The sequence below is a fragment of the Molothrus aeneus genome, chromosome 1 (genome assembly GCF_037042795.1).
Source record: "Molothrus aeneus isolate 106 chromosome 1, BPBGC_Maene_1.0, whole genome shotgun sequence".
In the NCBI taxonomy this organism is placed as follows: domain Eukaryota; kingdom Metazoa; phylum Chordata; class Aves; order Passeriformes; family Icteridae; genus Molothrus; species Molothrus aeneus.
In genome coordinates this window covers 3,501,993-3,526,275 of record NC_089646.1, presented here as the reverse complement: position 1 = coordinate 3,526,275, position 24,283 = coordinate 3,501,993, and the positions used below count along the sequence as shown (strand labels likewise).

General features: G+C 40.7%; 1 protein-coding gene across 10 annotated transcripts in view; it reads left to right on the top strand.

Annotated features, from left to right (window-relative positions):
- The window catches only part of ADCYAP1R1 (ADCYAP receptor type I), a 154,397-nt gene that overhangs the window by 48,016 nt on the left and 82,098 nt on the right, over positions 1–24,283 (top strand). For all 10 annotated transcript variants that reach the window (XM_066550616.1, XM_066550597.1, XM_066550587.1 and 7 more), the window contains exon 4: positions 11,994–12,099. In XM_066550616.1, the coding sequence (XP_066406713.1) occupies positions 11,994–12,099 (106 nt within the window). The remainder of the gene's footprint in view (positions 1–11,993; positions 12,100–24,283) is intronic.

The window sequence follows — 24,283 nt, the reverse complement described above, 5'->3', positions numbered from 1 at the left end:
ACAGCTCCTCTGGGCACCCTTTGCCAGGGCCTCCCCACCCTCACAGGAGAGAATTTCTTTCTAATATCTCATCTAAATCTACTACTTCTGGAATATTGCATCCAGTTTTCGGATTCTCAATAGATAAAATCCCTCAGTCAGCTGTAGCAAGTTCAAAGGAGGGGCACTGAGATTGCCTGTGAGGAGAAGATGAGGAACTTTGGCTTTTTGGCCAGGTGGAAGGAGAGAAAATTAGGGGGCAACCTTGTAGCAGCCTTGTGGTGTTTATGAGGAGAGCATCAGGAGGAGAGAGCCAGGGTTCTCACTGTGCTGTGTGGCAGGAGAACAACAGAATATTGGTGTAACCTGAGACAAGGGAGGTTTGTATTGGAGAGAACCCTTGTTACTCTGAGAATAAGTGGGCACTGGAGTAAGTTCCACCAAGGTAGTGCAGTCTTCATAACTTCTTCAGAGTTTTCCAAAAGGCAGGTGGAAAAAGTCCAGTTAACCCTATATTGGTTAATTGGAATGAACTATTTCCATTGCTGCCCCTGCAGCAATGTTTGTTTGTCTTTTTTTTTTTGTTTAGTTTGGTTTGTTACCTTAAATTTATTTTTCCCCCCATTGGAGGAGATTGCATCACCTTTTAAAACTTAAAGTAAAAATTTTCCTTACCTTTAAACTAGATTACTTGAATGCCACCTCTAAGAGAGCTGCAGAGAGACTTTTGACAAGGGCTTGTAGTGATACCTTTCCACCAAGGTTGTGCAGTCTTCAAAACTTCTTCAGAGTTTTCCAAAATGCAGGTGGAAAAAAGCCCAATTAACCCTATATTGGTTAATTGGAATGAACCAATTCCATTGCTGTCCCTGCTTCCAGTGGAAGCTTGAGCTGGATTCTTCTGGAGGTCCCTTCCAACCTGAATTATCCTGTGCTTCCATGACTCTCCCTGGAAGGCACATGTGATAGCTGACATCATTCAGAGAAAGCCACCAGAGACAGGGATGGGTGAAGGCAAAGAGTAGGAGAGACTGAAGCTTTAAACATAAAATCTGTAGGCCAGGAAGAGAAGAGTGAAGCTCTAGGTTATCTTTTATGTCCTATTGATTTTGGTTTGCTCTGGCAGCTGTAACAGACTCTGCTTTAAACAGGGGGCATTCCTGTACTGCCAGTGCTGCCTAAAGAGTGAAAAAGGTGTGCTTTTCCTGAAAATCCTCTGGAGAAAATAGGAGAGGAGAAGATGCCTTTCCATCTGTTGTTGACAGAAAATACAGCTGTGTTTTCCAGGATCTTCTTAAGGATCACCTGGAACCCCCTATTCAGAGTTCATGGGGAAATTTCAGGGTTCAGAGTAACCAGTAGTTTTGCCAAGACAGCAGATTGATCTAACAGAGAAAATCTGGGAGCTGAAAAATCAACATTATTGTAAACCTACAGATTTACCCCTCTGGATCAGCAGTTCCACAGATTATATGAACAGTGTTTCCCAGATTGCTCAGAAATTAAAGTGTTTCTGTTTCAGCTCCGTCATTTCAGGTGTTTAGCTGAATCTGAACATCTCATCCAGAGATAAATCTCCCAGATTTATGCTGATAGAAATCCTCACTTCTCAGCCAGGCAAAAACATAGATCCCACCCTCCAGCTTCCACCCCAGTCATTTTTATTAATTGATCTGAACTTCTGTGCTAAATCTGATATGGTTACCTGAGGCTGGAGTAGTAGGACCACAGAGGAAAAAAACCCACTCATTATTTTTCCTCCTTTGTCAATCACAAATTCCAGCAATTTACATATGCATGACTTGCTTGTAACCCCCAGCCAGGAAATCTCTTGCTGTGACAGAGACTTGGCCAAGCCCTGGATCCACACTGGGCTGTTCTCTTGCCAACAGCTCTGCCCTGTCACAACCTGTGTCAGGAGCTGGAAAGTGTCCTTGGAAGAGATTGTCAGTGGTATTTGCAAGTCCTGCAGCCCTGATATCCTGCAGTGAGGCCATGCAGCCCAGTCTTGCCCCATGCTAAAAGCTCTCAAAGCGGTGAGAATCTGCCCATAAAGCTTTGTAAGGGATTCGAGCCTGATTTGAACACTTAAATTCCCTTTCTTTTGAACAATTTGAAAAATGAGTGGGAATTGCAATGCTGGCAGGAGGTTATCAGCTTTTCAGACTGACATTGGCCTCTAAGGAATGAAAGAAAGATCCAAACTGTGCCATTGGGAGTTGTACTTCAGAATTTTATCTTTGGAGAGGAAATTCCCAGGAATTGCTGGAGAAAGCCATTTTTATGCAATATAAAATCAGCAATCAGAAGGGCTATTAAACCCTTAGTTTCATCTCAAGCACATTATGTCTAGCAGGATTTTTAATCACTTTTGCAGTGAGTGGTTCATCCTGCCAGTAGAATGCTTTGAGAAGCATCACCTGCTATTAGAGATAGGGGAAAGGGATATGTTGGTTTAATCCAAGATGACACTTCCCATGGAACTCCTCAGCTGTCCTGGGAATGCTTCACAATGCTCAAAGAGGGGATTTACAGCTGATTTCCAAGATAAGGGAGCTTGCAAAAAGATATAGAGAGGTTATGTACAAGAGCATGTGGTGACAGGACAAAGGGAAATGGCTTCAAACTGAAAGAGAGCAGGTTTAGATTGGATATTGAGAAGGAATTGTTCCCTGGGAGGGTGGGCAGGCCCTGGCACAGGGTGCCCAGAGCAGCTGTGGCTGCCCCTGGATCCCTGGAAGTGCCCAAGGCCAGGCTGGATGGGGCTTGGAGCAGCCTGGGACAGTGGAAGTTGTCTCTGCCCAAGACAGGAAAATTGGGAAAATATCTCTGAGGTCCCTCCCAACCTAAGCCATCCTATAATTCTGTGATACTACAAAAATCCAGTTCAGGCAAACTCAAAAATAGTTTTACCCCTTGTTGTGTAACACCTCCTTTGTCCAGCATTCACTTCAGAAGGCATCCACTGAGAGAAGGGACCTGTTGATTGTGCTGCTGCTGTTTTCTAACCTGCACTGGGATGTGCATCTCTCCAGGAGTGTCAGAAGGTACCCAGATCTTAAATTTCCATCAGGCACTTGGGAAGGGATCAATGCCTTTTCCTGGCAGTGTGTTCTGCTGCTGGGGATTTTATTTTTCCCTGCACAATTTGTTTAAAGCGTGGTGTCCAGGTTCTGCTGCAGTTTGTACATTTGTGGCTGGGACTGAAGGAGATCCCAATGGCTTTACCCTTTCACTCAGTGTGGAGTGTTCTGAAATCACAGGAGTTTGGATACCATTTGCATATTTCTGGCCAGGGTTTATGTACAAATCACAAATGGGACAGGACTGCTGAGTAATGTGTCTTGAGCTGTTTTATTTTCCAGCATCACTCTCATTCCATGGTTATGACAATGGGAAAATGCCAGCAGCTCACATCCCAGGCAGCAGACAACTTAATGTTACAACTCACTCTAGAAGTTTTTTGACCAATCACACAAAGCAAAAGCACATTGACAGTAGTTCCATCCAACCACTGTAACCACAGGTACCTTTGGTTAAACAGTGCTTGCTTATTTCAAATACAATGCCTGCTTGTGAGCCTTCAAACACAATGCACAGAGCTCCATTATTAAGCTTAGAACTTAATATCTTGCTAGACAAACTTTTCTGCAGCTTAGGGAGTTATTCTAGACAAGCATTAATACACAGACCATTGTTCTATTTGTCCTTACTTTTCTACTTACATAATTTTTCTGCTGACCAATCTCATGGTACTGCTCAGCTCCAATCACAGTTCTGCTGTCTCTGGGGCCTGCCTTTTGCAGCTTTCCCAAACCCCTCTGATTTTATGGATTCCCACATTTTCACAGGAAGGAAAGAAACGCAATCAAGTAGCAAACCTCAGACATTTCTGGGGACAGCAACTTGTTGGGCTGCCAAGTCAGTGTTGTGGGGCCCAGCAATGATGCAAATCAGTTCTGGAAAAAAATGCAGATAGTCAGATCTCCTTCCCAAACCCCTCTATTTTTAACAGAGCCTTTTGCAAGTCTTGGCCCTGGTGTGACCAGTTGAATCATTGCTTGGTGGGAACAGGGACTCAGCAGTGTTGTTTCCATGACAAAGTGAGCCTCTTTTGGCAATGCTCACAGAACAATTTATCATTTTTGAAGCTAACTTTTCAATACTGGAAGTCATAATAGAATTAGTAAAATGTGTGTAATTCAGCTTGAAGTGAGTGATCTCATCTACCTTGTGGGTTAAACTCCTCTCTTGCATTATTTTAGGAACAACACTCAGGCAAAAGGTGAATCACACTCTAATTCATCTTTGTGTGGATGTAAAACCATGGCCATGGAGATTTAATGAAGATTTGCTGTTGTTGTTGGTTTTGATTCTTATCTGTCCCCTCATTACCCCTCTCATTGTCACAGTGCCTGATATGGCATATCCTGAATGGAGTAGAAATGTTCCCATTTACTTTAAAAAAAAAAAAAAAAAACAGGAAAAAAATCAGGACTCTAAAGACTTAACACAAGAATGCAGAGAAGGAAAGAACAGTTAGTGGTACTGAATTGCCATATTTGATCTGGCTTTTATAGAAATGCCAAGTGAATTCCCATCTCACCATCACATCATTACAAGGACTTCAAAGCAGATTTCCTTAACTTAGAGGTACTCAGGAGTGCTGGGGACATCTCACTTCTGAGTAAACTCATGCAGAGAAATCAAGATTCATAGCAGCTGTGAATATTCTTGCTGAGAACAAAATGAGCAAAATAGTGTTTTGTGAATAACTGAATGCAGTCAAGGACTTGGTTGCTGAGAATTTTAGACTTTCTGTGCTGACAGACTCTGACCCCCAAGAGAACACTGAATTTGACCTGAGGCTGTGAGGTCAAATGGTCAAAATGAGCAAAATGGTGCTTTTTGAATAACTGAATGTAGTCAAAGACAATTCAGGTTTTTTGGCTGGACTGTTCTGCATGGTTGGTGTGTATATATAATTATATAGACCAGATTTATAATATATAAATATATATGAAACATAGTTATAGCTATCAAATTTATTGTAAATACATAAGTTGTAACATAACATGATTGTTATTAATTTTACCATAAGTTCAAGGGAACAGGAAAGAGTTAAGTACTGGAATTTGCACAAAGCACATGCCAGTTTATATTTGTGGTGGCCACCTTAATAAAAACCATGTGAGGGAAATGAAATCTCTGAATTTGTTGTACCTCTGCATGTCCTTCCAGCTTCTTGTGCTCTCTCAGAACCAAACAGATATTGAATTTTACTGTCTCTGTATCTAAATGAACATACACATTCTCTAAACTGATGTGAGTCAGAATCTTTCACTTCATTGAAAGTAATAAATTTTTCAAAGACCTGCGAATTTCATGCGCTATCGACTCGGATTCTTGATTTTTTTCTAGTATGTGTCAAAACACTCTTTAACTGCACATATCACTGATCTCTTCTGGGAAACCGAGACCAGGCTGTCTCTGCTGAGCACAGGAAATTGCAAATGTCCTTGAGGCAGAAGAAATGGGATCACAAGGCCTGGAGTTCAGGCTTGCGCTGCCATTGGAATTGGGCTCTGCCTTCAGTTGTTGACACCTGATTTGGCAAATTAAAGCTTCTGCCACTCCATGGTCAATGGAGAAACATCAAACCCCTGGATCCTTTCAGGGAAATGTGATAATGTTAAATAGACAACATTCACCAGACAAACAATGTGATAGCATTCAACAGACAAACCTTTTTGTGGGCAATGGAAAAACAGAAACTTCCAAACAGGAGGGTTTGATTTGCAGACTTGGGAGAAGCTTGGGTTGCTGTAAAAATATAATACACAGATATTAAGCAGGAAAATCATAAACTTATGTTTCTGTGGTTTTAAGTAAGAATATGACTTCAGTAAGTTTAAAACTGTATTAATAAGATGGTGAAGGGTTTATAATGTAGTAATGTGGTTGTATGGAGTAAGCTGAGAGTTTAGAGGTTGTAATAAAATCTGATGTGTATAAGTGTGATAGAAGCCCATTGGGTAAAAGCATCTGCAGTGCACCAAAATTAAGTAAAGGTGATGGGTTAGAAAAGCAAAATGAACTTTGTGGCAACTGTCCCTTGGTTTAGAAAGTTCTATATTGTCTTGTCACAAAGAACTTGTGAACACTTTGAGCTATGGCTGACTGCTTGCTCCTCTCAAATCTCACAGCATCTGAGACTGATGTTTATCTGAGCAATAAATCAGTTTTTTGTGGTCCCATCCTATCAATTAAAGCACCAATAATAATGCCTTTTGTTATGAGCAATTCAATTTTGATTTTGATTTTCCCAGATATGGAATTACTTGTTAACAGAGATGACAGGCAGCTCCTGCTCTCTCCTCTGACACTGAGGTTGATGCTTCCTCCTTTGCTTTCTGTTTTGGTTTCCATGTTCCCCAAAATTATTTTTTTTAAATCTGTTGATGAAGTGCAATGAAATGGCGCAAAGAGGGTGATGGGAAGTCACATCAGAATATTGTGGCAACAGTGAAAGCTGGAGGAAAGCTGCAGGGACAGGTGAACCATGTGGCTCTGGTGCTCTCTCTGCCCACACCTGAGCCTCCTAAGCCAGACTTACTGGGATACAGTTGACTAAATTTAATCATTTGACTAAATTTAATCATTCAGTTTAGTCAGAGACCTCTGACTAGATGTGCCAGTCTGCAAGGAGAACAGTAAAGTCTGAGCTTTTAGCCTTTGGCTTTCTTTACAATCAATCATGCCCTGGCTTTGATGCACCTCTAGCAAAGATACCAAAAGAAAGTCTTTTCATTGTGGATTGAATCAAAATTTTCTTATCAAATGTCTCTGAGAACAGGGGCATGGTGGTTTTCTTGGTATTCTAGAGTGGAATCATAAAGTGGTTTGGGTTGGAAGGGACCTCAAAGCTCATCCAGTTCCAGCCCTGTCGTGGCAGGAACACCTTCCACCATCCCAGGTTGCTCCAAGCCCTGTCCAGCCTGGCCTTGGGCACTGCCAGGGATTCCAGGTTATTCCAGAGCCTGGAATAACATGGAATAACCTGGAATAACCTGTTCTGGTGTCTCTGGCCTCCATCCTTTAATGGACTTTGGATAAATACATGCATCTATGTGTGGCATTTTTCATCCACAATTTTAAGCTGAAGACTTCTGCAAGTTAAGTGTGTGAAGAAATATTTCTTTTGTTTAGTCACATCCTTCTTGCATAGACAATGCATCATTATATTATTATTATTATTATTATTATTATTATTATTATTATTATTATTATTATTATTATTATTATTATTATTACTAAATGGCAGCTTTTCTTATCTGTACCTGGTGAACTGCATAGAAACTGCCACATTTGTGTGTTGAGGCAACCTCTGGACACTCCTCTGAGACATGGGCAACTGTGGAGGGTGAACCTGCACTAACAGCAGAACTCTGTTTTTCTTGCTATTTCCCTTTTATCTTTTTTTTTTTTAATATATTCTAAGAACTTGCCAATGCAATTTTCTCTATCTTTGGGGATGCTTAGGGGATGATGTAGCAAAAGCCCTTGTGTTCTTGGGAGATCCTGGAGATCTGTGACAATTTATCTTTTCCAGGCACCTGGGAGCCCTTAAAACAGAACTGTGTTTGTTTGGAAGACAAACAAATCCAATATGGTTGTGCCTGGTGTTTCCCCCAGGGGAAAATACCTGAAATTTATTACTGGGGTCGTGGAGATGATGAAACTGAGCAGCATTATGAGTTCCTACAAATGGTGAGGAAAGCCTTCCAGGAGAGTTCATCAGGAAACACTCTCTGTCCTTGAAATGGCAGTGGTGGCTTTTAAAATTTACCAAAAAAAAAAAAAAGTGTGCAGATGGTTCAGAGCATCATCACACAAACAAAAGCACGACACAAGCACCATCAAACTGGATTATTAGAGAGTCACTGACTGATGTGGGTTAGAAAGGACCTTGCAGATAAATCTCATCCCAACCCCTGCCATGGGCAGGGACACCTTCCACTGTCACAGGCTGCTCCAAGCCCCGTCCAACCTGGCCTTGGGCACTTCCAGGGATGGAATATCCACAGTTTCTTTGGGCACCCTGTGCCAGGGCCTGCCTAACCTCACAGGGAGCAATTTCTTCCTAAATATTGATCTGAATTGTCGAGGTCTCTGGTGTCGAGATGACCCCGAGGTGTTAAAAAGTCTCTTTTTCCCAGCCCTGAGACCAAAGAAGAAGAAAAGATTCCTCAGCTCTGGTTTTCAAGGTTGTTTATTTTCTCTTATCCATTACATTCCTTCTCTGACCTGCTGAGGTCTGTCCAGCAGGTTGGGTTGTGGCACACTGACTGCCCTTGGGGTGGTGTTGGCTTTTTATACTAAGAACTACGTGTACTTTATTTACAATAATTTTCCAATACCTATCACCTATGTTAGACAATCTGGCTCTACTCTAAACCAATCCAGAAGTGTCACCATCACAGCAGAAGATGGAGGACAAGAAGAAGAAGGACAGGACACACCCAGATCCCTCCATCTTGCCTCCTGAACCCCCATTCTAAATCCCCCAAATTCTACTTTTTCACCCTGTGATAAATTAACTATCAATCTACTTAAACTTTTGTGTCTTGTACATCTTCATAGAAAGTTGGTAATTGTTTTTTCCAAGGGCTAAAACTGAAGTCACAGGTGTTTGTGACTCTGTGCCAAGGTCTCTGAGCCCCCTGCCAGGGTCTGGAGTCCTCCAGGGCAGCCAGAGCAATGTCCTGGGTTCCCACACCGAATCTCCCCTGTTTTATCTTAAATCCATTCCTCTTGGCCTGTCACTGTCTGCCTGTGCAGAACTTTCTCTCCTTCTTATTTATAAGCCCCTTCAGCTGCTGAAAGGATTTCACCTGCCTTGGGATTTGCTCTCAGGTTTTGTTGGGTGGTGCATCCCTGATCCAAACTGTTCACTCCATTCCCTGGGAATGTGAGGGAAGCAAAGTTGAACTGGGCAGATGGGGCTCCAAAAGAACCCAGAGCAGATTAAATGTGGGGATCTCTTTCCCTGTTTGCGTGCCCCTGCTTAGCAGATAAGGGGAAGCAGGTCCCACACCCTTTCCTCTGTGGTTTTTCATTGTCAGGAGTGAAGGAAATGGGATGGGAAATAAAATAATAAAAGTGCTCCAGTGAACCACAGTTATTATAGCTTTTATTAAAAATTCACTTTTATTTTTGTTTTCTATTGGGATAATACATTTCTTTGATATTGTGATGAGGTTTTGTATTATGAAGGGATGGATAGTTGTGGGTTTTTTTGGGGATTTGTAACAGTAATTATGAATTTATTTCGTGGATATAAGGTAGCTTTTTTTAAATTTTGTGAGAGTATTTATGGGTGTTACTAATTTTTTATTGTTTGGTTAAAATGTATGAGAAATCATAGTGATGTTTGGTTTTGGTTTTAGTATACTTGTAATGTGAATTGTTTTACTAATGTGTGTTGGAATGTATATTTGCTTTGGTTGTTCATTGCTGATATGTTTTATCTAAAGGACATAAGGTAATGGGTTAAAGTTTTTAAAAGCTATTTTTCGGTATATAACTTCTTTATATTTATTGGTAATGTAATAGTATTAAGTAGGGATGGATGGTTGTTGGGGCTTTTTGGGGGATTTATAACAGAGATTATGAATTTATTTTGTGGATATAAGGTAGCTCTTTTAATTTTTGTGAGAGTATTTATGTATGGTACTAAATTTTAGTTGTTTGAGAAACCATAGTGATGTTTGTTTTTGTGTTTAGTATACTTGTAATGTGAATTGTTTTACTAGGGTGTGTTAGAATGTCTGTTAGCTTTGGTTGTTCATTGCTGATACATTTTATCTGAAGGACACTAGGTTTTGGGTTAAAGTTTTTAAAAGGCACTTTTTGTTATATAGCTTCTTTATTTATATTTATTTGTAATAGTATTAAGAAGGGATGGATGCTTGTTGGGGGTTTTTTTTGGATTTCTAACAGTAATTATGAATTTGTTTCATAGATATTAAGTAGCTCTTTTAATTTTTTGTGAGAGTATTTATGTGTGGTACTAAATTTTAGTTGTTTGAGAAACCATAGTGATGTTTGGTTTTGTGTTTAGTATACTTGTAATGTGAATTGTTTTACTGAGGTGTGTTAGAATGTCTGTTAGCTTTGGTTGTTCATTGCTGATACATTTTATCTGAAGGACACTAGGTTTTGGGTTAAAGTTTTTAAAAGGTACTTTTTGTTATATAGCTTCTTTATTTATATTTATTTGTAATAGTATTAAGAAGGGATGGATGCTTGTTGGGGGTTTTTTTTGGATTTCTAACAGTAATTATGAATTTGTTTCATAGATATTAAGTAGCTCTTTTTAATTTTTGTGAGAGTATTTATGTGTGGTACTAAATTTTAGTTTGAGAAACCATAGTGATGTTTGTTTTTGTGTTTAGTATACTTGTAATGTGAATTGTTTTACTGAGGTGTGTTAGAATGTCTGTTAGCTTTGGTTGTTCATTGCTGATACATTTTATCTGGAGGACATTAGGTTTTGGGTTAAAGCTTTTAAAAGGTGGTTTTTGGTACACAACTTGTTTATTTATATTTAATGGTAATGTAATAGTAATATTGTTGGTTTTGGTTGAATCATTATTGGAGTATTGTAAGTGAGAGCTGAAGTTATCAGTCTTCATTATCATTTTTTGAGATGACAGTTTAAAAAATTGAAACTCTAAGAATTCTATTGCTGTCTTTGTTTATAATTAGAAAGTCCTGGTTTTGTTGTGAACCATTAGTAATTTCTGGGGGAATGTATTTATGTTAAAAGTCTTTTAAACACTATATTAATTTGGAAGTTGTAATTTTAATTGTGATGGTGTGAATGATAACATCTGGATTTTCTCACCCTTCACATGAGACTAAAAATGGAATAAAAGTTTTTAAAGCACCTCTCAATTGCCCCAGCTCTGGGTCAGAAAAGGGCTTAATCCAACAACTCACCTTCAGCCAGGGCACTGATTTTCATGGTGCTTTTCACTGGATTCGAACCTCAGCCATGCCCCTATACAGTGATCTCCTGAAATCTGAGGTTTTATTCTCCTTTAATTGATATTCCCTGGCTCCTGTCTGCTATAGGAATGAAATCCTGTATTGATTTCCAGAAATGGGTCACATCCTTATTTTCTTGCTGCTTTGGGATTACCTGGATTGTATTGGCTGCAATGTTCCTCTCATAAACTAATTTTTTTATTCCCTTATTTATTCCCCCTTTACTTTTTTCTTGTGGTTGTCTGCACTAGACAGTTAAAGATAGAAAACAGAAAAAAAAAGAAAGAAAATATTTGGATCAAGTCAACCTGATTTATTTGACATTGTATTGTTTTTGACAAAAGAATTTGCCTTGAATTCTCTGGAAATAAAGAAAGGCAACGCTAAGGAATGAACAGGGTGACAGAATAAGAGAAAAAGCTTTTAATTTGGTTTAGATTCCAGAGAGATTTTAATGAATTGTGTAAAGACTCACAAGAAACTGGTGGAAGATCAAACCAAGCTGAAATTTATTCCTTATTGTTCTTGAAATTATTTTTGTATATAAGAGACACCCTTGTTCAGCTTTATGTTAAGAAGGGATTCAATAAAATAAAATTTTCAATAAAATAAAATTTTCAATAAAATAAAAATTTCTAACAAACCTGTTAGAAATCACATTTTGACAAGGATAACAATATAAAACCCCCAAATAATTTATGTGAATTTAATTACTTAATTAGGCCTTAGACCTGCTAGGAAAAAATAATGGAGTAAAAGTAAAGAAGAAAAAACAGAAAGAAAATTAAGTTGGTCACAGTTTTTTTCTCAGCTTTAAATGATATTTTTCTTTCTTCTTTCTCTTTTTTTTTCTTGCTATGGGTTCTTAAAACTTACTGACACTTCCTGATCACCTCACAAACGAATTTATTTTTGTAACTGCTTTTTTTTTTTTTTCCCCCTCATTTTCCCCCATATTTCAGGTTGCAGCAACCCATTCCAACTGCATCATTAAAAAGGAGCAAGAGACTTGTCTGGAGAAGATCCGGAGGGCGACGGCCCTGAACCCTCTCAATGACTCTTCTCCAGGTGAGTCTCAGACCCTGCACCTTGAGCTGACAATTTAAAAGTGCTTTCCACCGTTTCCTGGGGTGCCTGGAGGGGTTTTCAGCCCTGTCAAAGCAAACACTTGGTGGTGAGAGGAGCATCAGCGCTGCTGAATGAGCTTGGGGAAATTAAAACCAAAAATTCCATCAATGGGGGTGCATAAGAACCATTCCTGCTTATTGTCAGAGGTCGGGAATTTTTTTTATTTACTTAAGGTTATAATATGTCTGTAAAAATAATAATTAAAAAAAAATTAAAAAGAAATTATGCCTGGATGATTTTTGCCTTTATGACAACAGCTTTGGGGACAGGATGTGACACAAAGCGCTGCTCTGGAGCAGCAGCTCGTTTTCCTTCCTCATCTCAGCAATAATTTGGGAATCTCTCCCATGATCTGAGGCCCTTTGCAGGGATTATCCTTGTGGTGTCTGTAATCTTGATGAAGGATACTCGTGCTTTTGCTGAGATAAGAAACTGAGGCAGTGAGCAAAGAAATTTATAGTTTAATATCCTGTCCTATTTCCTCCTGGCTGCAGCAGGAGCTGCCTTTGGCCAGCACCAAGGAGAGAAGGGCAAAGAAGGACAAAGAAACTAATTGGAAATCAGAGTCCATTTACTGAGTCCTGTCCAAACTGCTTCTGCTGTGACTGGAATTGATAAAACCACAGAGAAAGGCTGATAGAACACATTGTGTGTGATAAAACAGGGGAGCTTTGTCTCCCCTTTTTCTTGCAGCCTGTTTTAGTGCAGAAGCACAGGAGGTCAGAATGCAGGGACCTGTGTTATCAGTGTCCTCTAAAGCATCCCGTTCCTGTATTTTAGGTGCTGGGAGCATTTCCATCAGAGAGGAGGGTTTCCATCAGGGCCCTGCTATTCATCTCATGCATAAATTCATTTCTGTTCTGCTGCCCAGCTCTGGGCAGAGGAACTGTGGGGTATGGTGGAAGTGGGGAAAGCTCAGTGTACCTCAGGCAGTCCATTCCACCCCCAGGGATGTGGTTTTGAGACCCTCTTTGTGCTCTACAGAAGAACTTCCCAATTTTTCCCTGGTCCAGAAGTGGCCTGAGCAGGGAATAAAGGGGGAAAAAGCCTGTTTCTTACCTCCTGCCCCCAGAATGGTGCCAGAAATTGATCATGAGACCTGTTCCTTATTGTTTGGATTCAGGAATTCACAGAACTCCCCGGGTGAGAGGAGACCATTTCACCAGCCAGCTTTTATTTCTTTATCACCCAAATCCAGAATAACCCTGACAGCTGGGGACTATTCACACTGAACTCCTCCTCCTGCCTGTTCCCAATGGAAAGGACACAGCTCAGAGGTGGAGGAAGCCCAGAGCCATTGGAAAAGGCTTTTGCATCTCAATGTGATGGAATTGTATCACCCACTCAGGCAGGAAGGGACCGGATCCTTTCAGGCTCTCACTCTGAGCAGAACCCAGCTGCTCCCTATTCTGCTCCCCCAGTATTTGCAGGCTGAATCACTGGGAAGATTTTCCCAGGCTCATTGAGCATCTTTTAGTTGTTCCCCACATCCTGTGGCAATGACTTCCACAGCTGACGTGGCTTAGAGTAAAAAAAACCCAACATATCCCCTCTAAGAGATTAATTTTACAGTGAAGGATTCTGATGTATTTCTTGTTTGAAAGCCCTTTCATTCCACGAATCCTGCTGGCTGGCCTTTTTCTCTGCATTTTGAATGATATTTTTTTAATTTTTTTTTTTTTTTTGTAGACATGTTTTAAATTGATTTCATTTCACTTCTGGGACTGCAGCATTTCACTCTAAGTCCTGACCTCGAGACTGGCCTTTCATTATTTCATGATACTTCTTTCAAGCCAGATCCTGCCACCCTCATTCTCAACAAAGCTTGATCTCCTTAGCTAAAAAATATCAACAAAATTCTACCACCTCCTTATTGGTTGAATTTGTGGGAGATGTTTCACCACAAGACTCCCTGGAGATGCAGTAACTCTCCAGAAGTTAACCAGTCATAAGTGCAGGGTGTTGATTCCTCTTGAATTTCTCCTGCTGCACACAAGCTACTTCTTATTTGGCAAAAATGAAAATTGCCCCATATATATATTTTTTTTTAATATGCAGCACTAAGACTGAATGATGACAGTGGAAATGTTATCAGCTTGTTTCTTTCAAAGAAAGAGAAAGATAGGGAATAACTCCCTTGCTTGTCAGAAATAGCTGAAAGAAGGGAGAAATCCCTCCTAACTGGTGAACAAAATTCTGCTTATTCAGAGGAGAAGCACACAATTACCTCTTTGACTATTCCTGCCTGAAAATTCCCATCGAAAAATCCAATATATAACATTTTTGGGAATTTATTTCTCCTCAGTGGGTCTGAAATGGGATCATGAGCTTTTAGGAAGTCGGTAGGGGCTTGTGAACATGGTCAAGTTACTGGGACTTAAAAGAAAAATCCACTTTTTATGGCAGGTGGCACAAAGAGGGTCTGGGACATGAACAGTCTCTGTATTCTGTATTTCTACAGTGTCTAGAACAATATTATAAAATGTTAGGGTGCTTCTCCAAGGTGCCCACATGGTGCAAAATGTGCCAATGGGAAAACCTCTGCTCTTTGGGGACCTTGTTTTCAGCACTGGTGATTTTCTGTATGGGAAGCCCCATCCTTGGGTGGCAAGAGAGGAACAACCACTTCTGGTTCCTCCATTTTGCAAGAATTCAGCTCTGCTGCCTTTGCTTTACCCCCTTGCTGTGCTCAGAGAGCACAAACATCGACCAAATGGGGTTTCTGATGTTTCCTCCTTTCTCTCCCACTCCACCTCTCATGCCCAGATGTTCTGCTCATTATTTCTTTATTCTTCACAGCAGTTTTCTCTCCTTCTGCTGCTGGGCCATGCCTTTAATGCTTCAGAGGCAATGATTGCCTTGAGATTTTCTGTTTGGTTTATTTTTTTTTCCATTAGTTTTATGATGGATTCTTCCTCTTAAATGCTTTAAATTCTTTAGGAAACTTTATATGAGAAGAAATAGGGGGCATGTGCTGACCCTATGTGTCCATTCCTGTTCAGTCATCACTAACAGCCTGAATGGAAAAGAGAATTTGAAGGAAATGAAATCTCAGCAGGACCCAGAATCTGACTCCCTTGCTCTGGAGGAGGAATTAAACTGATAAAGGGGAGTAATGAAAGCCAAAGGCAGACAAGAGAGGAAGGAGAGCAGTGATTACTTCGTACTCAACTTCCCCAGGCAGTGGTGCCAGGCTATTTCTTACATCAGTGTTTCCAATTTCCTTTGTTTGAGTTTTCATCCCTGTCCTACTGTGGAGCTGCCCCTGTTTGTGCTGGACCCCTCTCACCAGCCCTCCAGGTCTTTTCTGCCAGATCAGAATTGATAAATCTCACTGCTGATCCACATGCATCCTTTTTTTAATTTCTATTTCTCCAATCCAGACTCTTCTGACCTGTTCCCAGCCCTGGGGCTAGGAAAGGCTGACACAGGAGTTACTCAGATATTGATGACAGTTTCCTGGGTTAGGTGCATTTAGCAGGGGATTTATCTAATTAGATGTTGATACCTGCAATTGCATCTGCACTACCAATGAGCAAGTCACCTTCCTCAGTTTGTACCTCTGGTCTACCAAGCAGAGCCTGAGAAATAATTTATTTCATCCTCAGCATAGATTAGATTATGTCTATTTTTTCTCTCTGGACACATGGAATAAAGGGTGACCATGTCAGTTCTGAATAATCACATTTAGGTGTCTACATTTGATCAGAAATATCCCACCTTTAGCTTCTGTCTTTGTTATATTGACTAGGTAATGCTGGAGGTCTGGATTACCCCAAAATCTGAATTTTGATGGGAAGAACCCTGTTGATGAAATGGAGAACCATAGAGTGGCATGAAATATTTTCCCAGCCTGTTCCCTGTCTTGTTTTCCACTGTTGGAACGAGATATTGCAGACTTGTACCTTGAGTGTGGCTCCCTCTCAAATGGTGGGAGAATTCCTTGAGTGATTTGCAGATTTGTGTCTACAATTTAGTGTTCAAAGTGCCTGAAATGCACTAACCTGGAATGAGCCAAGGTGTGCCAAAAGTGAACTCAGCACAAGAATTTGAATAGAAGTGGTGAGGCCTCGTTGGTGATTAGGTGTTCATGACTCACTGTCAAATCAATCTTTACCTTCAGAACTCCATCAGCTCTTGTTTTCCAGTCCCACTCCTCCTGTCCTTCCTCTGAAAAATGTAGAGAGGAAGCAACGTTCCCAGGCATGTCAAGGAATTGAAAGGAAAAAAAGGATTTGAAGGGACGTGATGATTCCTACAAGGAATCACATTGAATCCTTGTTAAATCCTGTAAATCAACAGGAAAGAAACTGGTGAGGGCACCAGGGGGTAGGAGATGGTAATTAAGAGGCAGTGTGGTGATGCAAGGAGAGATTTTGAATTATGTTTCCATCACACAAGGATGATGGAGCAGGTTTTTTGGTTTTTTTTCAGTTTCACATTTTTTATTGAGTGTCTCATCAGCCTCTTGTTCTCTCAGAGCCTTTGAATTATCTGCTGTTATTTCCCCTGGCACCACTGGGAAGACATTACTTCACTGTGTCTCCCTCCCTGAAGCAGCTGTGCCCAAGAACAACAGGGCTAGGATTGAATCCAAGCTAATGAATTCCTAGAGTTGGGAGGGCATAGATAGGAAAATGTCTCTACAACCTGAAAGTTTTCTCTGTGGCTCCCTTTAAAGTAGAATACAGACCTAGGTAGCTTTGATCTCTATGGATACATCTCTCCTTGGTCAAAGATGCTTTTTTTGGGCACTGATGGATTTTTCCATGTGACACTGCATAAGGTGTCTTCTACTAAATTCATATTGGAGCTGGTAGAACAAGGAAGATATTCAAGGGAGAAGCCAGGGGCATGTGATGACAGACACGGGGTCTGTGCTTATTTCTGGTATCCATTCTGTAGAGTCTTTGTCTGAACAAGTCTCCTGTGCACCCTTTGGGACCCAAGCTGTGATCAAACTTTGCTTTTCCTCAGGCAAATGCAAGGAAAAGTGCTTCACTTATCTCTGTGTTCCAAACATTGATTCATTCTTAAACTCTCTGCTGAATTTCTCTGACCTTATCATCATGCTTTTTAGATGTTTTTGGGAAAGGGGGAATGGTTTTAAGTGAAAAAGGGGATATTTAGATTAAATATTGGGTGGAAATTCTTCTGGGCCCTGGCACAGGTGGCCAGAGAAGCTGTGGCTGCCCCTGGATCCCTGGAAGTGTTCAAGGCCAGGTTGGATGGAGATTTGAGCAGTTTGGGATAGTGGAAGGTGTCCCCATGGCTGGGAGTGGGAATTGGATGAATTTTAAGGTCCCTTCCAACCCAAACCATTCTAGGATTCTCTAAGTTTGTTCACCTAATAGAGTGGGTGAATTCATGTCTCCTCAAAATGGGATTATAAAGTAGAGAGATCTTTATCAGTGCTAGATACTGAAACTGCATTTATAGTCAAGAGATCAAAATCAGAACTTGGAACTCCCTGACACAAATACTTACAGAATTTACACTTGTCCTATTTTTGCATCCACCTTCTGCTGAGAAGGTTGGATGATAAATGCCCTTTTTTCTGCTTTGCCTATTAACACAATCATTGTGGAGGTCTGAAGTTGAGTTGAATGAATTCTGTTGGTGATGATGACCAAAATCTTCATTTTCCAGGCACAAACCAAGCTTCTGCCTCCATAAAGAATCTTTTCCTCAAATGGAGCAGCTGAAGCTAAAATGGCTGATGCTGACTTACTGTGAAATCAGTCACATCAATGAGGCTGAAAGCCTGGAAGTGCATTGGGAAAGTTCAGGATCAGCTTAGCAAGGGGACAGAAAGGTGGCACACTCAAACTGCCCTGCAATAATTTAAGGAAAGGTTTTTTTGCTAGACATGGGTGCAGACAGGACAAACCTCAAATGGATAAACCACCAGATTTCTTGGAAAAGCCTTCAGAATATTTCCTCCTCATCCTTCTTTAATACACAGCCAGGCTGTATTTACCTAGATGCTCTTCCTGGGGAGGCAAACAGTACAAAATTAATTTTTCTGGTGAAGAATTCCCGGAAAAAGGGATTCAAATACCATCCACACTGCACCCTAGAGATAATAATAATGGCAGATGAGCAGGCATATTCCTTTGGCATTGTAACTCTCATGGTGCTGGGAGCAGAAATAGAGTTTGTGTGATCCTGCAGCTTTTTCTTCCAGGCCCAGCTGGATTGTCACTAGACTGGGAATCTCTGGACCATCCTCAGTCAGGGATCACAGTGTGGTTGGAATCATGTTGCTGGAGCCCTGGTTGCTGAGAATTTCAGATTTCTGTTCTGACCCCCAAGAGAACACTGCATTGACCTGAGGCCATGGAGAAGCTTCCAGAATGGAATGACAGAACTGGGATTGTGGGTGTGGAGTTTGAATAGAAGTGTATGATAACACATGGTGGGAAACTTGGGGTTTAAAGTTTTAGATAATATTAATATATATAAAGCAAGATGGAGGTTTTAGGGCAGAGGCTGCTCCTACTTCTTCACCTTCTTCTCCATGGGTTTTGGGTGTTTTTGTGTAATTGGATAAAAAAGTCCCCATTGCAGCCATGGGTGGTTGGTTGTTAGGTCAAAAGTAGAAATCATTGAGGTGTCATTTCTTAATTGGACAGTTGATCCTTCGAAGGCCTTTAGAGAGAGAGAGATGGGGCTCTATTTTTAGTTTGTTAGAGTGAAGTGCTGCAGAAGCCCAATGTAGAGTGATGCAGAACATCTGAGTCCCAACATGAAATACCTTCTCACAATTTAATCCCGACCCTGGCAAAACAGAAACAAAGTCTCCTTCATCATGTGGGTTTCATTTTCAAGAAAATCATTCCTAAATATTGTGCCCCCTTGTCTTCAGTGCTGTGTGCCATCCACGGATAAACTAAGCCATGGCAAAGAGGTGGAGTTTGCAGGGCCACAGGCGTGTCCTGCACCACCTGGGCACAGCTCTGCCGTGGATTTCCCACAGCACACAGGATCCTAACCACAGGGTAGATGTGGTGACTTCAATCTCTGCCATAAGAATCTTAACCTCAAACCTTACAAGTTCTTTTTCACTGCTTTGTCGTCAGGGTCAGAATTTGTCTCTCTGGGTTTTAGTGAATAACACCTCAAATCTCTGACCTAAACAAAGTCTGAACCCTGTAGAGCTGTGGGTCTTTCCTTGGAGCTGTTCCTTTCCAGCTCTGGGTTCCTGACATTTGGGGATAAATCGTTCTCTGTCATGGCCTTTTTCCCTCTCTCCTGATTCAAGAAGAGGATGAGTTGAGCCCTATGGATTCCCTAACCTGGTCAAAGCTAGGCCAGGTGATTATCAGCCTGGGGATGGTCAGGGAAGATGACTCAGAGTAAAAAGTTGTAAAAATTGCTATAATAGGGCAGAAATTTTGATTATCTCCTCTGGAAGCAGGAACACGCTTTGGTGGTTTAAACAAGGACTGCCACCTTTGCATGCCCTGCTGATAAATCTGAATTTAGTCATCTCAGCATTTGCTGGACTTCCATTCAGGAAAAAAAAGGGAAATAAAAGTACTGGAATTTAATGCTTACATCTCTGAAAACACCATTAGCTGTGAAACACGTGTATGAGCTACTGCTCCCATCCCATAGTGTATTCATGGTGATAATTCCCACCTGGATCTTCCAAAGCCATTACTTTTGTCATCTCCAGAATTGCCAGGAACTCCTACTGTAATGGGCAAGGAACATGAGTTAAAAGAAAATGAAAGGTGAATTAGAATTTGTCCAGGCAGCTGGGTAAGATAATGACTGGGATAAGATGAGTTTCTGGGAACCAGATTGAATAAAAGTATTTCTCTGCGAGCAGTTCAGTCATTGAAAAATGCAGGTTCAGGTTACATGGTAAAATAATTAAGGCTGAAAAATAGCAGCCATTAACAAATTTGGAAAATGAAAACATATGGCCATTTCATATTGTTCTGTTCAACAGAACATTGTTTCAGAGGTACTGGTACTTAAATTGGATTAGGGATAAGAAGTAAAGAAATGATAAAATTCAAGATAAAAAGCTAAAAATGAAATTTCCTCTCTGCCTGTCTGGCTCTTTGTTTTCATGTCAGACAAGATGAAGGAAAAACTCTCACTTAATTGAACAAAATGGGATTTTTGTGCATGGTGCGCTTAAAAATAAAATATGCATTGTTTACACAGTTCCACCTGGGAGTTCTTTGTTTCTATGGTGACATCCAGTTTATTAAATCCTCTCTTTCATTTAGTCCAGACTTAAATATTATCAAGAAGACCACTCTGACCATCTAGTTCATGGTGTGCACGATGATCTAGAGCAAAGGGAGCAGTTTCTTTTCAGTTTATGTAGAGATTGTTAAAGCCTGAGGGTTTTCCCCATCTATTGTTTACTTTCAGTGGGGTTTTTAATTTGTAGGGTTTTTTTTTTACTTTTGCTTGGTTGGTTTGGGGTTTTTAATGAACATTTTCAAATACACAGCATAGTAGATGCAGCCTGGTCTAGTGTAAAGTGTCCCTGTCCATGGTGGGGTGGAATGAGGTGATCTTTAAAGTCCCTTCCAGCCCAAACAATTCCATAATTCCTTGATTTTAGATGCCTTTGCAACTGATTTTACTTCTGGGACGTGGGTACTCTTCTAATTCATGTTGTCCCAAGCAATTGTGAGCAGCACATGTAATTGCAATCATGTTCTACCCGGCCACTGCAGTTAGAAGATTAATGATGAGCAGCAATAAAACTCACCCAATTAATGAGTGATGGTTTAATCTGTTGGTATCTGCAGAGTCATGAGCAGCTGGGTGCTGTGATAACATGAACTCATCGAATTTTTAATGTCTGTAGTACCACAGCTAAAAAAAAAATCCCCAAAAAACTGTTAAGGAGTCATCTGAATTTTAAGTGAGTGATAATTGATAAGTGAATTATAAGTGAGTGATAATTGATAAATGATCTGTGATGGTCAACACCTTTTAAACCACTGCTTTATCCCAGCAGGTAGCTCCTGTACTCTTCCATAGTGCTGGAGAAAAGTGTTTCCTTGCATGGAGATTGTGTTTCCCTAAAGGTCCTGCAAAGGTGTTGTGCTTCTGTAAATGTTGTTGTAGAGATGGACAGAAACAACACACTGAGCAATGTGCCAAAGCCTTTTTTTATTGCTGCATGTTCTCCTTTTTTATACAGTTTTACAGACTCCAATTGGTTAGTACCTTTCTTGCCAATTACTCTGTTGGTTAATAAAAGATACTTTTCTCATCCAGCAAATCTCTCTATTCTTAAAATTGTTTACATTTTCTTCATAATTGTTTACATTTCTTTGCTGATTCTCATGGCATAGATTTAATGTCCATGTAGGTGTAAGGTGTTTTTCACCCAAGAATAGATTGTTATGTCAACAAACTGTCCACACCAGGATTGCTTTCACATGGGAACTTGCAAAGGGCCAGCTTGACAAGGCCAGCCACTGATCTAACAGAGCAGGCCTGATTTTGAGGCCTTTCTTTTATAATTTTCCTACCTTACTGCAACCTGTAAAAATGAGTGAGTCAGGTGACAGACAACTGCATCTTCTTTTCAAAGGGAATTCAGTGAAAATCTCTTTTGTTCCTGTTCCCATGGCTTGTTCTGTGGCTGGCTGCTGAGTTTTCTGAAGAAGCCAGGCTTTTTTGCTGCTTCAGATTGTTTGTGTCCCTGAGAAAACACAGCAGAGAGAGAGAGAGAGAGAGAGCTCCATCCTGGCTGGAGGCAATGGCACAGCTTGACTGATTTCTAGGATCTTGATTTCCAGGGATGAGACATGGAGCCAGGCAGCACTGATGGGCTTTGGGTTTCACCTCTCTGGCAATGAGTTCCTTTCAGAGGAACCCTGGATGAACCCTAGACTTTGCCTGTAAATTGCTTTCTAGAGTCCATTGAGCTCCTGAAACAAGAGAAATGGGGAATTGCAGTGGAGATTTTTAGGATGAGATGCAGGTGCACATAAACAAGAGTCCCTGTATTCCTTAGGGTATCCAGACATTCTGACATGGGGCCTTGAGAAGATTTGTGTCTCTCCAGACTGGAAACGAAAAAATCTAGGGTTGCAGTAAAACCTTACCTTTGTTAAAAGAAATTAAATCCTCAGAGTCAAAATACCTGACAGAGCTTCCTAAAAGCCCCATGTCCAGTCTAAGTCAGTCACCCAGGTTCCCTGAATAACCAGTGATGGAAAATAGAGGACTTCAAAGTGCAGAGCATTGCCCAGAGGCATCTTCATTTTATCCCTGGAATTACCTTCAAAGCCTCAGTTAATATATTTATTTCAGGGACTGGAGTGGAAGGTGAGACACTGAAAATGTAGTTAAAGATGTCTCTGGTTATTGCAGCAGATTTGGACTAGATTACCTTTCAAGGTTCCTTCCAACCCCAACCAATCCATGATTCTCTGAATCTCAGGGAAAAGAGATAGGCATTTCCAGAGAAGCTGTCATGTTTTCTAAGAAAATCTTAAAAAAAAAAAAAGAAAAGTTTTTTTTTTTATTTTTTTCTGGAGGATGTAAATCAAGCTATGAAAAAAAGGTTTTTTTTTCTTTTTTTCTGGAGGATGTAAACCAAGCTATGAAAAAATGCACTGACTGTAGACACAAAGAAAAAAAAAATATTCCTAAAGTGAATAATTCTGAGCACCTGTTGTTTGTAACAGAGAAAACACAGGATCAGTGCACAGCACATCCAGGAAATTTAGTTGTTTTAGTCAAATTACCCAAAGGCAAGGAGAGGACAATAAGCAGGCAATAAAGGACCGTACAGAAAAAATTTATGATCCCTGCTTGAGCTTATAAAAGCCTAGAAGGATGTAAAAGATGCTGATATACACATTAATGTAGACAAAATACAGATTTTGATCCTTTCCTTAATTCTTCAGCTCTGGGCTTCCGCAGATAATTAATTCATTAAATATGGCCAGTGAATATAACGGGATCTACCAACACAGACTGAAATTAGGACTGAAATTAGAAATTAGGACTCTGGGCTGTGTTGAGGGCATGTTTATCCCCCTGGTGTGAGGTAAATCTGTAATATCTGCCCATTCCCTGTTGCTGGTGATGACAATCAGGATCCCAGCTCCTCTGACCTTGTGTTGAGCAGGAGCACGGAAAGGAGCAGAGTCACTGCAGCAGAGACTCTGTGTGTGACTCTGGTTTCCCAAAAGCTGGACTCCATAATCCCTTCTAACTCAGGATATTCTGGGATTCTGTGAGTTTTCCTCACAGAACTTGAAGTTTCTGTGCCTTAGGTGCTTCCAGCTTGGCTGTTGCCCCAAAGCTGCCTCCCCAGTCCAAGGACAAAAGCTGATTTTTGGGGGAGTGGCTCATGGGATGCATTTTGAACATCTGCTTTCCAGTGAGGACAATGTTCTCCAGAGTTGCCTGTTCCTATCTGATGCCTAAAGAGGCTGACCTGGAACAGAGGCTTAGAGTTAAAGGAATAAAGTAGGGATTTATTAAAAGGCTTTCAAAGGATAAACCTTGGGCAGCACAAGAGCTTGACCATGGCTGTACCTAAGATGGACCCAAGATGGATGCTGGGTCATGAGTTTTCACACTTTTGTAAGTTTTGGTCCATTTCCATATTGGGGTTGATTGTCCAATTACAGCTCCATGTTATGCAGTCCCATCCTCCCAGTTTGCTCTCCTCAATTTGCTGTTGTTTGCACTTTTTGGGCCTGAAGCTGCAACGGTGTCCTTGGTTCTGGGGCTGGAAAAGGATTGTTCTGTGTGACTGAACTGTGAGAAGAACTTGATAACACTTTCTATGAAGTTCAGGGTTATATACCAATGCAGTACAGAATCTGGAAAATATGAAAGCTGAAACTTAAGGCATCAATATATCCCCACAAAAACTTAGAGGGTCATTCAGATGTAGAGGTTGGCAATAGTGCATTAAATGCCAATCTGGAAAGCACATTTGCCAGGTGCTGCTTCCTTTGTTCATGGAAATGGGTGTCTGTACTTAGACCACTGCTGGGAGAACAATAAAAGTGATGAGAGCAAGAATGGGCTGGAAGAAATTCCCATGGCATTCTGTTGATAATTTCGAGGCTTTCTTTTCATAACTTTGATTGGAAGATTTTTCTGTGCCCACTTCTTC